This window comes from Scatophagus argus, chromosome 20 (assembly GCF_020382885.2).
Source record: "Scatophagus argus isolate fScaArg1 chromosome 20, fScaArg1.pri, whole genome shotgun sequence".
Lineage (NCBI taxonomy): Eukaryota > Metazoa > Chordata > Actinopteri > Scatophagidae > Scatophagus > Scatophagus argus.
Window position 1 is genome coordinate 209,805 of NC_058512.1, and position 19,746 is coordinate 229,550.

The 19,746-nt window shown below is 45.1% G+C and overlaps 1 protein-coding gene and 1 pseudogene across 2 annotated transcripts; one reads left to right on the forward strand and one right to left on the reverse strand.

The window, feature by feature from the left end:
• Positions 1 to 3: 3 nt before the first annotated feature.
• On the forward strand, positions 4 to 19,734 carry ugcg (UDP-glucose ceramide glucosyltransferase). 2 transcript variants are annotated; one of them, XM_046374919.1, is made up of 11 exons: positions 4 to 1,021; positions 2,645 to 2,789; positions 3,154 to 3,256; positions 3,393 to 3,494; positions 3,572 to 3,684; positions 3,975 to 4,153; positions 4,265 to 4,351; positions 4,675 to 4,782; positions 5,110 to 5,188; positions 5,326 to 5,333; positions 19,098 to 19,734. In XM_046374919.1, the coding sequence occupies exons 1-11, from the start codon at positions 924 to 926 to the stop codon at positions 19,114 to 19,116; spliced, it is 1,041 nt and encodes a 346-aa protein (XP_046230875.1). In that variant the 5' UTR covers positions 4 to 923; the 3' UTR covers positions 19,117 to 19,734. The 2 variants fall into 2 exon arrangements, with proteins under 2 accessions (XP_046230875.1, XP_046230874.1); XM_046374918.1 differs by lacking the exons at positions 5,326 to 5,333; positions 19,098 to 19,734 and adding an exon at positions 5,423 to 7,529.
• LOC124051495 lies at positions 9,733 to 19,198 on the reverse strand (annotated as a pseudogene).
• Positions 19,735 to 19,746: the final 12 nt, after the last annotated feature.

A 19,746-nucleotide genomic window follows, 5' to 3' on the forward strand; every position in this document is an offset into this window, starting at 1 on the left:
TACTCCTGATGCAGAGTGAGACAGAACATCATCAGACTGCAGCTGCTAAACATCAAGCTCACTTCATTCTGCTGTAACAAGATGTCATTCATGTGTTTGGTTTTTTAAAAAATATATTTTTGTCAGTTTTTTCTTAGCAGGAACAGTACAAAAAAACAAACACATGCAGAAGAACACATTTAAAAAAAAGGTCATGGGAAGATTCGCTTATCCAGAGTTAGCTAAACATCAGAGTTAGGAGATGTCCATTTCATTGGCTAAATAAACAGGTGGACGTATGGAGAAGGTCATGTGGTTAACAGGTGCTCCTCAGGTTTCAGGTCTGCGCTGTCCATCAAACATCTGCCTCAACGTCTCAACTTCCTGTGTTTGTCACGTGAAGCAGGCAGCGAGTAAGAGAATGTGTTGCAGCTCATATTTCTCTCAAAAAATTATAGATAAAAATAGTTTAATGATATAAGTGTGTGAATTCGATCCCCAGGAGTACTATAAACTATATTCATATTTGTTCATGTTGTCCTCTAACTCTCCTGAATTAAAATGCTGTTGCGACGGACACAAACTGTTTTCAATGAAGCTTTTATTTTGAACTTGTCCGGAAGTGGCGTCCTCGCTGTTCCTACACAGAGTCCCGTTCCTGCCGCTGCCCCTCTTGGTTAGTCAGCTGATCCGTCTGCAGGTCTGGTGACTCTCGAACCCGTGAAGCTCGCACCGTGTCCCAGATCCCAGCAGCACCAGGCCGCAGCCGGCGTCTGTGTCCCTGTCGCCGGAGCTCCTGACACGGACTGGCTCCTGACCCCCTCCCCCCGCTGTCAGCTGGAGGCCGAATCATTCGTCTGAAGAAGCCAAGCTGGTCGGACCCTGACGCTCCGCTCCTCCGACAGGCCTCTGTGGTCCACAGCCCGGCAGCCCCCCTGACCGCCATGGCTCTGCTGGAGCTCGCCATGCAGGGATTCGCCGTTTTCGGCTTCATCCTGTTCTTCGTCCTGTGGCTCATGCACTTCATGTCCATCATTTATGTGTAAGTCAGCCGCTAAGCTAGGCTAACTCGGCGTAGCTAAATGTAGCAACGTGACGCGTGTTTCCGGCTCTGTTTCTGTGTTTTATTCTAATAGATTTGTGTCGTACGTGGTTAAACGCAAACACAACACAAAGTGAGTTTCTCAGCGGGTTTCTGACTGCGTGACGGCCGAACAAACATCCGTGTCTCAACGGGTTTCTGATGGGCGTTTTCCTGGTAACCGCTAGCCGGTTAGCTCTGCCAGTTCATTCTGTTAACGCGGGGATCCGTGTAACTTCTGGGAAATTAAATTCGTAATTGATTTCCTACCGATTGGAACAGTTTATAACAGAACTGGGACGGGATTATTTCTTCGCTGAAATCACTTGAATGTCCAACTCGGCTGCGGTCGTTAGCGTTAGCTGCATGAATTTCCTGTTTATGCTTGATTACATTTCGAAACTTTGCGATTAAATGAGGCTTTGAAGGATGATTTGGTAATCGCTCTTCATTTCGGCTTTAAGCAGATTCACGTAGTGGCACCTAATCTCCTAAATGTGAATGTTTTGAATGAATCTCAGGCTAAATCGCTCAAAAGCGACAGATTTTGTGAGGATGGTTTGGTGATGTGTGGTTCAGGAGGGCTGAGGCTTGTGGAGAATCTGGGTTTTCCCACGGACTCTTTCCCAATTGCTGTGGTAGGCGTGACTCCCAAAATGCCCTGAAGGATTTTGAAACGTTTTGAAAGTCTGATTTCAACACATGTTTAATTGCTCCAAACACGTTGGAGTGAATGTGGCCTGCGGGTCGCGGAGCTCCTGAAGGGTCGTAAGAATAAAACTTTATGCTCTCTGTCAATCTGCACCTGAATTTCTGTCCAGGATTCTAAGTTTCTTTTATGTAATTCGCTGGAGGACTTTAAAAGATTACAGGATTTTCAAAAGAATCTGGGACACTCAGAAACCCTCCTGGTCTTTCCAGTACTGACTGCTGAAGAGATGCAGACTTTATGTAATTCCTTTGGGTCTCTTAACTAAACTGAAATGCTGGAGAGTTGGTTTGCAGACTTCAAGAACAAGTTTTCAAACAGATCCGACACTCACAGAAGCTGCGATCCTCAACATTATTATTATTATTATTATTATTATTATTATTATTATTCTTGTTATTATGTTCTCTGGTGCCACAGAAAGCTCATGGACGGCGAGTGGAGCTCGTGTGTCTTTAACTGAAGCCCAGAGGGACGCCACAGTCTCGTAACCATCTGACTGCTGTCTTTCTGCTCACGTTCGTCCCGTCATCACATCATCCGGCGTTCTGCCGCAGTTCGACCACGTGCCAGAGAAAACATGAAATGATCACATGTGTGTTTCACTCTTCCACAGTCAGGATCTTCTTCTGTATGCAGCAAAGACTTGGTTTACTCATTTGGTTTGTTTTAAGCAGCTTTCTGAAAACAATTACTTTGATGCTGTGCGTTTCAGTCCTGTCTGCCTGCTGAGGAGTCGCGTGACACAAATGCAATTGAAATGTGGATTAGAAAACTGAGACCGAGGAAAGGTTCCCGTCTCGCTGCTGTACTGTCGCTGAGGGATGAACGCTTGGTGTCTTCCTGTTGACCTCCGACCTCTCCGTCTCTTTCAGGCGTCTCCACCTCCACAAGAAAAGATCAGAGGTCAAACAGCCATTTGTGCAGCTGGCTGGAGTTTCTCTGCTAAAGCCGCTGAAGGGCATCGACCCCAACCTGATCTCCAACCTGGAGACGTTCTTTACCCTGGATTACCCCAAGGTGACGCTAACTACTAACTAACACTAGCTAACACCCAGCTAACGATGCCTCATTACCATCTTAACTGGCCCAGACTAACATTTCTTTGCACCAACAACCATCCGACTGTCCACCAGCCCCCTGCCCCACCTCCTTCTGTCCGCCTCCATCCAAGAGCTCCTCCTCCTGCCTCAGACATCAGTCAGACTGCCATTTGTCATCTGACTTTTTCTTTTTGTTCGCCGACTGTCGACCAGTCAGTGTACCATGTGACTGCCCCTTTCAACCAATGAGTTCCCTTCATGTTTATCATGTGACTGTCCCTAAGCGACAGTGTGACTGAGGCTGGTCTGTTCACAGTCATTTTAACCTTTTTGTTTTGCAGTATGAGATCTTACTCTGCATTCAGGACCAAGATGATCCAGCTGTTGACGTCTGTAAAAAGTTGCTGGGCAAATATCCCAACGTAGACGCTCGATTATTCATCGGTGAGCAAAGACTTGTGTTGTTTATTTCTAGTTTTGTACTGTTAGTTCTGTTCTTACTTCATTTAATGATGCATAACTCACTTTTTTAAGTCGTTCATTAGCAATTAATGTTAGCATGTTGTTCTTTGGTTGTCAGGGGGGAAGAAAGTTGGAATTAACCCTAAGATCAACAACCTGATGCCAGGCTACGAAGGAGCTAAGTACGGCCTGGTCTGGATCTGTGACAGCGGCATCAGAGGTCGGTGAACTTCTTGTCTTTGTTTCTGGCTGACAGATAAACTGTTGATGCTAACTTTCTGTGTGTTTGTGTGGCAGTGAAACCTGACACCCTGACAGATCTGACCAATCAGATGACAGAGAAGGTGGGATTGGTCCATGGGTTGCCATATGTTGCAGATCGCCAAGGCTTCGCTGCCACATTAGAGCAGGTGCGGCGAACAAACTAGCAGCATGCTAAGTCGGTTAAATGATGTCTTCCCAAGCTATTAGCACTAGCCTCTGAAGCTAACGTGACTCAAATGTTTTCTTGCTATTCCAGATAAATGTTAATGTTTTTAATTAGGCTCACTAATTAGCTGTTGGATGCTAACACATGATAGTTTTCTCAAACACTTTTGCTGTTGAAGCATCTAATGCTAACTTTGTTCCCACGTCCCTCCTAGCCTTTTGTGGTGTTTTTTAGCTTTGCTGGTGCTAACAGATGCTACCCTGTTGTCAGGTGTATTTCGGGACGTCCCACCCTCGCTCCTACATCTCTGCGAACGTGACGGGGATAAAGTGCGTGACGGGGATGTCGTGTCTGATGAGGAAGGACGTGTTGGATCAAGCCGGCGGATTGGTTGCCTTCGCTCAGTACATCGCTGAGGATTACTTCATGGCTAAAGCCATCGCAGACAGGTTGGCATGTTAACATCAGATGACTTTGTTTTTGTCTTTGAAGAAGTTTGGGAAAATGTTTCAAAAGTTAAATAAAACTGATCATCTCTGTGTGTCTGTCTGTCTCATCAGAGGCTGGAAGTTCTCCATGGCGACCCAGGTGGCGCTACAGAATTCTGGGTCGTACTCCATTGGCCAGTTCCAGTCCCGCATGATCAGGTGACATGAGAACTGTTCCTGTGATTGGTTGTTTGTAGAATCGACCTCGCCTACCATCCAGCTGTCCCAGTCTGCACTGACGTCTGATCCTGTTTGTGTTGTCAGATTAGACTTTTTGTCTCATTGCTTCATCTTGTACATGTAGAAACGTGTTTCCTAAAATAATTAAGTTTAATCATTCCAGCAGCTGATGAAACACGTCTCTGTGTGTCCGTGTGTGAAGGCTCACAGACTGTAGCTGTCTGTAGCTTCGTTTGGTTCTCGGCAGTGGACTTTCCATCCTGCTGTAGTTCTCACCGTTAACTCTTTCTGATCGACCTCAGGTGGACGAAGCTGAGGATCAACATGCTTCCTGGCACCGTGCTGGAGCCCATCTCCGAGTGCTTCCTGGCCAGCCTCATCATCGGCTGGGCCGCTCATCACGTGTTCAGGTACACAGCCAATCAGAGAGGCAGCAGCAGGTTGTGATGCTGTAGCTGCAAGTCGCGTCAGGAGCTTGATGTGTTTCAGTTTTCTGTCTTCATGTCGACGACAAAAACGTCACCTTGTTGCTTCACCTGGTGGTTCACAGTGAGACACAGTTTGTACTTAAACATCAAACCGATGGAAGATCTGAACTGAGCTGATCAGGCTCTGATGTGTTTGTGTGCACATGGAAAACATCTGGTCTTTCACTGATGGCATCACGTTCACTCCTGAAGTCACTTACCATTTTTACTGTGTGTGTGTTTGTGTGTGTGTGCGCGCGCCCCCTGCAGGTGGGACATGATGGTCTTCTTCATGTGTCACTGTCTCGCCTGGTTTATATCCGACTACATCCAGCTGACTGGAGTTCAGGTACCCACGGTCAACCTATGCTTTTAATTTGACAAGCCAGCAGTTTGGCAGTTGAGTTTCTGACACACCTGAGTCAAACACACCTGTGCTGTTGCTGTGTCAGGGTTTTCATCCTGAATGAGAGGTTTTAATTTTAGACGTGTGCGCCATGCTGGAGTGTTTGCTATAGGTGCTTGCATTTTTATTTGCTAAATTAGAAAACAGTGATTGATTGATTGATTGGTGATCTTGCAGGGCGGTCCGCTGTGCTTCTCTAAGCTGGACTTTGCGGTGGCCTGGTTCATCAGAGAGTCCATGGCGGTGCAGATCTTCCTGTCGGCTCTGTGGGATCCGACTATCAGCTGGAGGACCGGACGGTATCGACTGCGCTGTGGCGGCACCGCAGAGGAGATCTTGGATGTCTAGTTACCATGGAAACCGACTGCCACAGCATCCTCATCCTCCTGGTGAAGAGGAGGAGATGAGAGGAAGAGACTGATGTCAATTTTTTTAATGAGAAAAACTGAAGAGAGAGTGTGTGTGTGTGTGTGTGTGTGTGTGTGTGTGTGTGTGTGTTTTAACTATTTATGTTCCTTTTGGTGCTACATCTAATGATGCCAGAACAAACCAATGAGAGCGCAGGATGGAAGGAAGAAAGAAAGAAAGAAAAAACAAAAGAAGGAACAAACAAACAGGAAGGAGTGATGCATCGCACTGAATATCTTTGATCACAGATGATCGATCGGTCTCTGAAAAGAGAGAAAACTAATTGACCAATCAGGAGAGGGGAGTCAGACGGACTGACTGCTTTTCCTTTCCTTCACCTGTCGATGTCAGTGTGTTTCTATGGAAGACAACTGCAGGTGAAATCAGTGAACATGAACAGAAAACCGTGAGATGTAAAATTTTGAAGTTTGAATACAACTGAGTTTAGAGGGTTGAGATATTTTTCTTGGGATTCACTGATGTTAAATTCCTGTCAGGACACGAATATTCCAGCGGCACGTGTTCAGTGGAGCTTCGGTTCACCATCAGTCGATTTTCCACCACAATCCAACACTGGGAGCTAAAAGGAGCTAAAAATAAAAGCTGACGTGACGCACGCGGGAAGGTTTCTCACCAAAGAACCTGTTTTCTTCAGGAAACGAGTCATCGTTTCCAGGAGCTTCACTGGAGGAACCAGGAAGTAAAGTGACTTCCTGGATCCAGAACGGTTCTGAATTCTTCTGACTGGTCAAACTTGGAACCAAAACCGCTTGAGTGTGGTGTTGTCCGTCTTCAGGAAGACGTCTCAGTTTGTCCCTCTGCTGAGTGAATCTCAGTTACAACAAAACAAAAGAACGTACAGTCAGCCAATCAGAAGCGAGCGCATTCTGCCGAACTGACTGAAGATGAGGTCTGTAATCTTTACCAAATATTATCTCATATTTATATGCAAGAAAAAGTCCCCAGAATTAAGACATTAGTCTCATTTGAACAGAGTTGTTACCTAATTATTGTATTTCTATACAATAATTTTTTCTTGAAATTCAGCTTTTTGAATTCAGAATCTTGTAGTTGTGAAACTCACCTCACAATTACAACAGCTTTATTTTATGATTAGAAAATTGTTATCATAACTCTAAGGGAAAAGTTTTATTGAAAAGCTGTTTCTCTCGTACTTAACAAAATAAGTAGCTCATAATTACTAAAAGGAAAGAGTCTTGATTTAAAAAATAGTCTTAATTTATTTTCTTAAGCGAATGTGCTTCTGTAATGTGACATCCAGGTGGAAACGAGGAAAAGTCCAGTTGCCACAGAAAACTTGGCCCATTGAATTAAAGACGATTTGCTGAATCATCTTAGGCCTGATATTTTTTAGTTTTGGTTTTTGTTACATTTTTGACCCCCTCCTGACACAAAAAACAGTTTGTTAACAGAATTCAGCACTGAATTAATTCCAGTATTCTGTGTTGTTCAGCGGTCCCAACATTTCTTGAGTCACAAAACCTTAAAAACAAAAAAATAGTAAAAAATCCACATTTCTGAACTTTGTTCTCCAGAGTCTAAACACTGTAGTGTGTGTGTGTGTGTGTGTGTGTGTGTGTGTGTGAGAGTGAGAGAAAGATCACGGGTGTTTTTTAAAGCTGTGTTGCATTGCTGTTAGCTCTTAGCTGTTAGCGTAGCCACAGGCACTTGGATGATGACATCAGCATTGAGTCGGACAAACCCTGTGGCTGTCGTCCAATAGGATCAGTAGGATTCTGACTTGTTTATTGTTGTTGTTTTTTAGAGTTATCTGCTGTAGTCTGCAAACTGACCAATCACAGTTGAGGATTGTGTCCCCCACAGGAACAATAAAGTTTTATCCTTTCAAAGCTGACCTGAAGTGTGTTAGTTCAAACGTCCCACAATCTCATTGGCTGGAAGGATGGACAATGGGCGGGGCTTGCAGAAACCAAAGACAGCTTGTCAGATGATTGATTTATTCATGCTACAACTTCCTGTCACATTTCAGAATAAATAAAAGTCAACATGAGTGAAGCGCAGGAAAAGGCCCCCCAGCCTTCATGCACTGGTCCAATATTAAAAATATCTCATACAATAAGAACAACAAAGAGACACAAGTACTTCATTCAGGTAGAAAAACACTTTGGGGTGCATCAAAAGGAGTTAATGGACAAAAAGGAAGTTCAAAGTGAATTTGGGTAAAAATCTGAAGTGGATAACATTCAGATTCAGATGTGAGCGAAGTCTGAAGGGCGTCCAAATACTTCAACATTTCACAGAGTTTTATGTGTTTTCATGTCTTCCTGTCACAAGTAAAAATACTTGTTTCACATACATGCCACACGTTCAGTACCACAACACGTCACGGTTCGGGTCTGATGTCACAGGTAACAAATATCATAACGTGTTCGAGTTCTTGTCAAGCATCACAAGCCAAACAAGTCACACTGGTCATGTTATATGTTCCAGTACTGCACTTTGCAGTACACGTAGTGTGAAGTACATGTTCTTATGAACGTGTGTATTATGAATCGACCGATGGATACCTGATTATCAATAATCAATATTTGGAATCCATATACATTTGTAGTAAAATTAGAATAATGAGGTGAAATGTAACTGAGTACAATTTACTCTATACATAAGTACAATTTTGAGGTGTTTGTACTTCACATAAGTATTTAAATTTTCTGTGACTTTTCACTCATTTGGAGGCAAATTTGTACTTTTTGCTTCATTTATTTGATAAATTCAGTTACCTTGCAGGTGCACGTTATGATACAACATATACAGGATATTACATGTATATGTTGAATTCAGTACACGTGATATTACAGTATCTGACAGTTAATTTGAAACAAATTTATCTGCAGGTCAAAGACACATGCCTGTCCCTGCTGTGGAAGTATCCACGTACTTCTAATGTGTAATTATACTTACAGTTACATATACCATGTAATGTAATGTGGGACAAGTATACAACTGAAGTATTTTACAAGTAGTAGAAGTGCTCGAAGTGAAGGCAACCGGATACCTTTTAGGTTGCCGAAGACGTTAGGGGCTAAAATTCCCACCAGAGGCCAAACACCTGGATGTCCACGCCTGGACGTCCACACCTGGACGTCCACGTCAGTCTCAGAGCTGAAGAAGCCTTTCAGATGAGAGGTGAAACGTCTTCGGCACCATAAAGGAAATCCAGTTCCCTTCACTTCGAGTACCTTAACTGCCATGACCCAGATGACTGTCACATGACCACCAGTGCACACCTGCAGCGTGTAGCAGGACGCGACAGCTGCTGCCGATGACTCGTATCATGTGACGCACTTTAGTTTCTAATCGTTTTCAACATTTTTTACTCGCAGCCAATCAGCAGGAGGAACAAGCAAAACATTTCCTTTTTTGAAATGCATGTTGGGAACTTTCACAAAGTGTAGGTGGAGCCTTACTTTTGACTGACTGATTACCGCACCACAGGTCACACGGTCAGTTCAGCGAGACACACAGAAAGAGGATGTGATGTCATCATTTAAAAATACTTCGACTTCACGTGAAACAGGTCACTCGAAACACATGAAGACATGAAAACAAGAAAAACACACGTTCAAACGTAAGTCATCATCACAGTAACAACACGGGTTAAAAAAAAGTCAGCTTGGAAAACCACTTAAACAGGAAGTGATGTCATAATGGCAGAATGAGTCGCTCCAATTGAAAGGCACACAAACTTTGGTTTGGGTCGACTTCACTCTCATTCAAAGCTTCAGAATAACTGAATTTACTCTTTTAAAAATCTTTTAAAGTTTTCCAAAAAAACAAATTTTTTACCAATTAAAAAATGAAAAGAATCATTCTGCAATCAGTTTGCTGTAACAAAGAAAACTACGGAGCCCCGGCAGGGTCACAGTGGGCCTGCCGCTCACTTTATATGTGAAGTTTCCTGTTTGTTTGTGGCTTTTATCCTGAAAATTATATTAAAATTATGTTATACATAAAACATAAAAATGAAGGAAAAGCTACCTCAGGGTTTCTTTAACGGCAGAGCAAAAATAAAAGAAAAAAACAAGAGCTGGATAGTAAATTAAATATATTTTAATAGAAAAAAAGAAGGAGGGACATCTGAAAATCAACCAATCACAGCTCAGCTCGATATGCACACATACACACAGAGACACAGTATCTATACACACGTATAAATACACACACACACACAGGTACGACAGGTGGGCGGGATGTCGAAAGCATTTCATGTTGAACAGTATAAATACATTCATGATTTTAAAAAACCTTCCCCAAAAATATAGATATATCAACAATACGACATAAAAAAATTATTTTAACTAAGTGAAAGAATTGAAAAAAAAAAAAAAATCCAAAGTCGCATCGTCGTCACCCGCCACCAAAACTCCACCCAAACACCACATAAAAAGAATTAAAAAAAAACAGCGAAATAATTCAGAAAAATAAGGCACAGAAGAAGGTTGAGATCGCAGCCACCTAATTTTCTACCAGAGTAATAACAATAATAATAATCAATAATCAGCCATGATGTCAGACGGTAACGTGAAGTGCCGATGGGAAAGGCACGCAAGATTCAACATGTTTGTGAAAATCAGTGAAAATACGCAAAATTTGAAGAATTTCTGTTCATGAAAAGGCAGTTTAGAATTTCAAATTTTACAATAAAACAGGAAAATCAACTCAATTTTAAAACTAAAACAGGAAAAAAATAAAACTGTTTGTTGCTGAAAGTTACAGTGAAAATCTCTAAATAAATAACTTCAGACAATTTACAAGAAATTTTGTTTTTCATGCTGAGCAACTTTAAATAAAAAAAATAAAGTAAGAAATAAAATCTTTCCAACATTTTGGAAAAGCAGATGTTTTTGTCTCACTCACTTCAGCTCCTTGCTGGACTCCACTGCCCACAATGCATTGCTACTGGGTCCTCAGGCTGCTCAGGAATGTGCTCTGTAACCATGGCAACGCCCCCTCGTCGTCACAATGTTTGTAGGCACAGAAAGCTCAGTGGTGTCAGGGCTGTTCCATTGGTCCATTCGTTCCTACCACGGCCCAATCAGAAGCCCTGAAGGCCGAAGGTCTGATAAAGACCTCAAAGGTCTGATAAAGACCTCAAAGGTCTGATGGTGGACTTGGACACTTGGAGGTCAGATGGTGGAGTTGGAGGCTCTGAGGTCTGATGGTGGACTTGGAGACTCAGACTTCAGATGGTGGACTTAGAGAAGGAGACTCTGAGGTGCTGGTTGTGGTCCAGCTGGTGGTCATGCAGAGCGATCAGAGCCTCGATGGCTTCCTCCACTGACGCCAGCTGCATCAGAGCCATCTTCCTGTCCTTCCTGTGAAGCAGAGGAAGTGACATCATCATGAACGTTACAAGAATGTTGCGGTAGGTTCTTTCTTTCGTAACGCTGAGCCCCGTGAATCCCTGAACCAACTGAGCCTGACAGGAATCAAGAATCAAGATTCAAGAGTCTTTATTGTCATTATGCAAGCATAACGAAATTTTGTGCAGATTCTCAGCTTAAAAACACACTTATAAATAGTCAGAGAAAATTAAAATTGCACACTTAAGAAAAAATATAAAAATATACAATACAAAATACAAAATGAGGTAGCTAAAAACAAAGTGCACTTTGTGCCAGACTATGTGTATGCTGTGTGTGTGTATGCAGTGTGTGAAGTCCTGTAGGGGGGTGGGATGTGAGTGTTTCACTGTAGGGGGGTTACTGCTTTAACAGCTCTGGGGAAGAAGCTGTCCCTGAGTCTGTTGGTGCTGGTTTTAATGTTCCTGTACCGCCTTCCTGATGGAAGCGGTACAAACAGTTTGTTGCCCGGGTGGGTGGGGTCTGTGGCAATGCGTCTTGCCTTCTTCTGGACTCGGGCAGTGTAAACTGAGTCCAGATCTGGTAGACTGCAGCCCACAATCCCCTGTGCTGTCCTCACCACCCGGGCTAAGTCCTTCCTGTCCTGTGCTGTGCAACTGCCATACCACACAGTGACACTGAGACACAAGATGCTTTCGATTGTGGCTCTGTAAAAGTTCATGAGCAGCTGAGTAGACAGTCCAGTCCGTTTCAACTTCCTGAGAAAGAAGAGCCGTTGTTGGGCCTTTTTCTCCAGGTGTGAGGTGTTCACTGACCAGGAGAGGTCAGAGGAGATGTGGATGCCCAGGAACTTAATGCTGTCCACCCGTTCAACCGCCTCCCCAAGTATACAGACGGGAGCGTGATCAGTCTTCCTGGACCTCCTGTAGTCCACTATGACCTCCTTGGTCTTGCTGATGTTCAGGATGAGGTTGTTCCTGGAACACCACTGTGTCAGGTTCTGGACTTCATCTCTGTAGTGGGTCTCATCATTGTTAGATATGAGACCCACCACAGTGGTGTCGTCCGCGAACTTAACGACCATGTTTGTGGGGTGGATAGCAGAGCAGTCGTGTGTGTACAGTGTGAATAAGGCAGGGCTGAGTACACAACCCTGCGGCGTGCCAGTGTTGACGATCAGTGGGGCTGATGTAGACTCCCCTATCCTCACCACCTGGGGCCTGTTGGTGAGGAAGTCCCTGATCCAGGAGCAGAGTGAGTCTGACAACCCCAGGTTGTGGAGTTTCAGGGCCAACATGTCCGGGGGGACAGTGTTAAAAGCCGAGCTGAAGTCCACAAATAGCATCCTAACATAGGTGTTAGGATGCTGCAGGTAAGTCAGGGCCGTGTGAAGTGCTCCCGAGACGGCATCCTCCGTAGAACGGTTCTCCCTGTAGGCGAACTGCAGACTGTCCAGGCCAACGGGGATGGCGTCCTTTATGTATCTCAGGAGGATCCTCTCGAAGCACTTCATGATGACCGGGGTCAGAGCGACAGGTCGGTAGTCGTTGAGGCAGGTGATGGTTGATTTCTTGGGCACAGGCACAATGATGGACGACTTCAGGCACACAGGGACCGTGGACAGCGGTATGGACAGGTTGAAGATGTCCAGGAAGACTTCTGCCACTTGGTCAGCACATGACTTCAGTGTGCGTCCTGACACCTTATCTGGACCTGCAGCCTTGTTGGTGTTGATCCTCCTCAAGGCGGAGGTCACTTGGTGCAGCTGCAGGACGAGAGGCTGCTGCTGCACCTCTGGCTGAGGAAGGTCAGCAGTTCTTCTGCTGCTCGGAGAGTCGAAGCGTGCGAAGAAGCTGTTTAAGGTGTCAGGTAGGGTCGGGTCATGGCTGACCTGCTGGTCGTTACGCTTATAGTCCGTGATGGTCCTGATGCCTTTCCACATGTTACGTGGATCGTTGTCATTGAAGTGCTCCTCAATGCGCTGCTTGTGCCTGTGTTTAGCCAGCTGGATGCCCTTTTTCAGTTCTTTCCGGGCCCTGCTGTAAGCCAGCCTATCTCCTGACCTATAGGCTGCATCCCGGGCTTTTAGCAGGGGCCACACTGTGCCGTCCACCCATGGTTTTTGATTAGGAAAAACCGTGATTGTCTTTGTGGGTAGGACAGCATCAGTACAGAAGTGAACATAGGACAACACAGCTGACGTGTATTCGTCCAGGCGTCTGCTTTGAACACTCCCCAGTCTGTGTGCTCAAAGCAGTCCTGTAGGGCTGAGGAAGCCTCCTCAGTCCACACCTGGATGGTTCTGGTGGTGGGTTTGGAAGCAAAAGAGTTAAAAACCAGACGGTGCTCTGAGGCCGCGTTCGGCGCGGTCGGTTGCCATCAAAGCCCGGCTGGCTCTGGATCTGCTGACGTGTACCAGCTCAAAGTTTAAACATGGCGACATCCCTCAGACGTTTTAAAGACTGTTGGTGTTACTCACAGGAAGAACTTGAAGGCCTTCACCGTGAACCCGCTGGAGGTGAACAAGTCCTTCAAGTCGTCTTCGCTGACCGAGGAGCTGCAAGACAAACGCAACATTAAGATCCACCTGAAGAGTTCAAACCAGACTGCCAATGATCCCAATGACACACAGAATCAACGAGCAGCCGACGCACCGGATTCCAGTAAAACAGCGTAAATCTTACGGGATGTTGGAGAGGTGCAGCGTCGCCGACGGAGGGAAGATGTTGTTAAAGTTTTTGGATCCCGGTTTTTTGAAGCGGTGGAGGGCGGAGCCTGAGAAGTCCCGAGTCAGCGCCTGCTCTTCCTGCCCCGCCCCCCCACGAGGCAGCTGCACCACCGGGTGTTTGGACAGCATCACCCGGATCACGTTACCGTGGAGACGCTGGCCGTTCAGGTGACTCATTGCTGCCGGAGGAAAAGGAAAAAAAAAAAGTAAAAACTTTCTGTTTTGATGAAGATGTTTCAGGGCCACCGGAGAAAAATACAAACAAAATAACAATCTTGATGAAATTTTACATCTTAAAGAAATCAAACAGAAAATGATTCTGACTGTCTGCAGGTCAGCATCCTTCTAAAGGAAACATCAACCTCAAATTTTAGTTTACATACTTTTGAGTCAACAAATAGTTTTTATTTCTATACAGCAGAAAACACAGTTCACACGTTTCAGATTTTGTCATAAATAAACATAAACGTGTCAGACCGAGTTGAGCCTGAGTGGCGTCGCTCATCTGAACGAGAGCGTTTTCCTTCTTATTGAAGAGGATTTTCACTCTCTGAACGTCCCCATAAACTCCTGAAAACACACAAAAACACACAATCAGGCACATTTCAAATACGATTCACTTCTGATCACAAAGACGGCACAAAGAATGTAAAGATCTTTCTTGAGGAAAGTCTGTTGGCATGCAGAAGGTAAACCAGGAGCACTCAGTGTTTCTGGTCTCATATTGATGACCAGCAGCTGATGTATTGATGATCAATATTTTCTTACCAAACAGGATGAAGAGGCAGTGAGGGGAGACGCACTGCGGAGACAAACAGTGTTAATAAAGTTAGCTGAGTGTAACGCTCTGATTGGTCAGTTGCTGTGTGACTGTTTGTGACCTCTGACCTCCGGGTTCAGGTTGGACACGAGCAGGACAGAGTGGACAGCAGGAGGCGCCACCTGCAGGGAGACGCGAGGAGGAGACACCAACGAGCCGGGGACGGCCGCCATCGACAGACCTGAAGGCAAAACCGTCGATTTAAAATGAACACGGAATGTGGGGGACCCAAAGTGAGCAATAAAATTTTATTTAACTCAGCGTGTGAAACAAAACAGAAAGACAATCAAATCCAAAAGTTTCATTCAGAGGACGGCGGGTCCTGAAGCACAGAACGAAGACTTCATACAGGAGACCCAAACCAGCGCAAACACAAAGAGAGAAAGAAACCTGAGCGTCAGGTCAGCCGTCGCTCTCAGACTCAGCAGAGAAAACACTGACGGCATCTCACCTGTGTGCTGATGGAAGGTGGGCGGGAAAGCTGACGCTCCGTACGGAGGGAGAGCTACACCTGTAACACACACACACACACGCTGTTAGATCATCTGCAGTTACGTCCAATCAGGACCAACCAGGAAGTCACTCCAGCGTCATACACGATATTCCCCGAGACGACATGTGTGTGAGACGTGCACCGACATAAACTCTGTATGAAGTATCCATATTTGGTCACATGTAGAAGTGCAGATGCCTCACTGGACGGAGCGTCCTGGACTGAGCACTGGGGGCCTGGCTACCTGCTGGAACAGAACTTGACTACTAGGAGCCGATCTAATCAGCTGTGTCCAAAAGTGTTTATGTCCATGTGTGAGACAAACGTGGACATAAACACTTTGTCCTCATCGATAACATTCTGCATTAATTTATTAATTAACCAATTCATTTGGGCTGAAGCTGATGATGAGAGTAGCTACAGAGTGAGACCTCCCACTTCCTTCCCATCTCCGCTGAGAACTGCACATGCTCACATATGATCGAGCAGGACGCGCTGAGTGAAACGTTCAGGATGTTCAGTTAGCATTAGCATGAGCCCCTCTTACTGAAGGCCGCGGCGGGGTCCAGCTCTCCTGTGGGGAGGTCTGCTCGGGTGAAGTCTCGGCTCTTGTCATTGTTGTACTTCACGTTGAGCGCGCTCAGCTTGGAGAAGTCGATCCTCAGCGTGCAGCAGCCATTATAGATGTTCTGACCGTCCAGAGACTGAAAGACAGGAGGACAGGCGGCTGCCATCTGATTGGACCACAGATTCATGAATCACTCACTAGAGCTGTGATTGGTATCAGCAGTCAGGGTCTGGATGTTGTGTGTGTGTGTGTGTGTGTGCGCGCGCGCGCCGCGTGCGTGTACGTGTGCGGGACTCACAGCCTTAGCATGCTGAGCGTGCACAGCATCACTGAACTGCAGCAGAGCCTGAAACTGATTGTTCCTGGTGAACGTGATGATCTTCAACACGGAGCCAAACTTACTGAAGATCTGAAAGCAACAACCAGACAGGAAAACAAACTGAAAGCCTGCAGACATGAAGACGGTAAAACTAAGCACATCTGCGTGTTCCTCGGGTCCACGTCGAGTACTGTGAGTCTGAGGGTGCAGTGTGATGCTGCGTCTGTGCGCTGCGAGGGAAACACAGAGCTCTTGTAGCTACGGTTACCCCAGAGGGACAAACATGCACCAGTGAGGCTCCGGCTACTTCCAGGAGTCAGCGTCAGTAGGATACCGACCTGCTGCAGGACCTCCAGGGTCACCGGGTAAAATAAATTCTCCACGATGATTCTCAGGACGGGACTCTGAGCAGGAGCTAAGGCTCGCCCCTCTCCCCCTGACGCCATGTTCCCAGGATGCACTGCTGCTGTGCTGATGGCCTGCAGCGTTGCTCTCTGTCAACAAACAAACAAACAAACAAATCTGAAAGATTCTGCTTGTAAAGTTGTGAGGTGTACGGGAGGCAGCTGCTGCTCCTCACCTGATTGGTCAGATTGTCGGTTTTGAGCTCACGGTGGGTGGAATACTGAATGAAGATTGGTTGGTTCCTGATGGTGGGCGGGGCCGAGGTGTAGTAGTTCACCATGGTAACGGCAGCTTCCTCTGACGCCATTTCTACAAACCCCTAAAGAAAAACAACAAAATATCATGTGACATTTAAGACATAAACTTATTTAAATGAAATGACACACAATGTAAGTAAAAATAAGACGCATGTAATAAAACATCAACATTTAGCACTTTATGTTTGTAGACGTCAGGACGTTTGCTGTTGATTCAGAAGTTTTAGAAAAATCTGTGAATAAAAATATTGTTCATTTGTAAATTTATTGATCAAAAATGAAAACGGGCCGATGTGGTGCTTAAAGGTGACTCATCCTCATTATGTCATCAATAAAAATAAAATGTTGAGAATTCTACAATAAACTGTGTGTCATTGAGAAATACGTGATTTTACAAATTCAGTTTTACAAACCTCAAGCTTTAAAATTAAAAAGAGTTTTAAATGCGTGTTAGACTGTTAAAAATTCTTCACATTTTATAAAAACAGTTTTACACTGTGTTTATTTTACTTTTGACTTCATTAATAACCAACAAACACATTTCAACAGGAACACACAAGCAGCGGATCCTCAAGTTTTCACGCAGAAACAAACTGAATGACGTCAGGAGCAAAACGTCCTCCGTCCTCCTCAGTGTCTTCACTTCCTCTCTGTCTTCACTTTGTTTTATCCAGCACAGCTGAAAACCCTGCAGTTTGATAGCAGATAGCGGTTAGCAGTCACCTGGTTTTTGGCCTTCAGCGTGATCAGCTTACTAACTCTGCCGAAAGGAAGCGCCAGGGCGAGCACTTCCTGTTCAGAGACGTCAGCGGGAAGCTGACGCAGGTGAAGGACCCGAGACGGGACGCACTGAGCACGCTCAGAAACACACAGCCTGTCAGTGCCATCCACTGTGGACACACACAAAGACAAGTCCAGCAATTAAACACACAAAGTCACTTTACTCAAGTACTTTACCTGAGTGTTTTTGTTTTATACTTCGTACTCAGATGAGCTGCAACATCCAGCAGGAAGATCAACCCGCTGACACAGCAGGTACTACACACTGTACTGCAACACCAGTACTTCTACTGAGTGTCTGCTGGGACAGGAGGTGGAGTCAGAGACAAGCAAGCAGGACTCACCTGTGGACAGGTTGGACGTGCTCATGTTCGCTGAGCTGCAGCCGGACGAGGAAGTAAACTCCTGCAGAGAGAAGCAGAAATGTGACTGAACTGGATCTGCACCCTGAACCAAAGCTGGACTTGATCCTTCTGGTTTGAATAGTAATGCAGCGTGAGAGGGAACTAATAGGTAAATTAAATGGAAAAAAAATATCAAAAACTCAGAATCAAATCTAATAAAAGTACAAATAAGAAATAAACCACCAAGGGATGTTTACAGTTTACAGTTTAGTTTGCTAAATAATTTAGACATTTAAGAGATTATCATGAATATTTCTGCTCTACTTCCACCATTATTTGTCTTTAACTCTTCAGATGAGTAATTTGTTTTAGGAGTCCAACTAAACGTTTTTCTCAGTGTGTTTCTGCCTGATTGTTTGGTGTCCCATCGTGTCTTCAAAGCTCGAGATGAACAGAAAATCTGACACCACCGGATGATAAAGAGTTCATCAATAATCCAAACCTGAGCTGATTCATTTCTCCTGATCAGGTCTGGACTGTCAGACTGAAGGAAATGTCGGAGAATCACTTCGGAGACTAAAAATGTCCGTTTAAAGGCATTTCAGTGTTTTGGTAACATTTAAGGACGTAAATATTGGCTTTTTAAATTAACATTCAAAACATAAACACCCGAACAGCCAACAAACTGAGACGTTTTACAGACCAAAACAAGAAGAGATTCAGGAAATCAAACTAATCATCTCAACTAATCGTCTTCTGTAGTCTGTTTTGATTTACATGTGTTATCGCGAGATTTCAGCCAATCAAACCTCGCCGTTGCATCGTCACTCCTCGCACGCGACACTTTCAACCAAAACAAAACCAGAAAAGGTGACAAAAGAGCGTCTAAGAGCGCGTGAGGAGCGCGAAAACGGAGAACAGAGGAGATGAGCGACGGCGGGAAAAAATTCAGTAAACTAGTAAACAACAACGAACATGAGCGAAGCATTGACGCCAGGGGCTCGCGCAGGTGCGGCTCAGTCACCAAGGAAACGCGAGGCAGGAAGGAAGACAAAACAGCGGCGGAGACGTCGGGAAACGTTCGGGGTGGTTTCCCCGCGCTCACCCGTCCATGGTCCGCGAGGAGGAAGAGGAGGAGGAAGAGGAGACCAGGAGCTGTTTTGGTCCGCGAGCCTACCGCACCGAAGCCAGGCAGCAACCACGGAGAACAGCGAGTTCACTTCCCGTTTGGTGACGTCACGGAAGAACATGGCGGCTCGCGCGGACACGCCTCAGATCAGCGATACAGAAAGATCGATCTTAATCAATAACTCGTTTCAAGCAGGGAGGAAACCGCCTGAAATACTTAGAAATGTCGTTGTCGCCCAACAGTGTTTAAGTTGTCTTCTTCCGGTGTGTTTGTGATTCTCACTTTTTATTTTGTGTCGGCACTTCGTGTCACTGATGTTTGTGCATCTTGGACTGCTAAGAAAAATAATAACAGGAAGATGATCAATTTAGATTTTTATCGAGTCTCAAGTCCTCAAATAATCACAGAACATGAAACCGATCAGAGTGAACTGAATATGGACATGTTAATGTGAAATGTTATGTAATGACGCTGTTAGTTCAGAGGAGCCTGCAGGTGATAACTGAAGCACAGGTGATCAGAGAGCGAAGGAGTTCAGGTACTGCACAGCACCAATAAAACAGTGTGCAAATACCGTATTACAACTCAGTGAAATTCTATCGGTTTAAGTACAGAAATGTTATCATAAGTTCAACTTCATTAGATGAAGAATGAGTGGAGGGCAGTAGGCACAACATGTATTACTGTATGTACCGGTGCTGTACTGTATGCACTGGTATTGCCGGTACTACACTGTACATACAGTGCAGTACCGGTTAGTGTAGATGCAGAACATCAACAGCCTCCTGACGGAGGCAGGAGCGTCTCGGCCGGGGATCGGGACAGCAGAGAGGGGCTCCACTGTGACGGTGTGAGCTGGTGCTCGGTTGTACGGAGCTCTTACTGCTTGTTTCTCTTGGCCAATG

What these genes read in the sequence shown, in the direction of transcription:
- ugcg (XM_046374918.1), top strand. Translation starts at nt 924, where the DNA reads ATGGCTCTGCTGGAGCTCGCCATGCAGGGATTCGCCGTTTTCGGCTTC. An exon ending in TCGCTGCCACATTAGAGCAG is followed by an intron (nt 3,685 to 3,974) that starts GTGCGGCGAACA and finishes CCCTGTTGTCAG; the next exon opens with GTGTATTTCGGGACGTCCCA. An exon ending in GCCGCTCATCACGTGTTCAG is followed by an intron (nt 4,783 to 5,109) that starts GTACACAGCCAA and finishes CGCCCCCTGCAG; the next exon opens with GTGGGACATGATGGTCTTCT.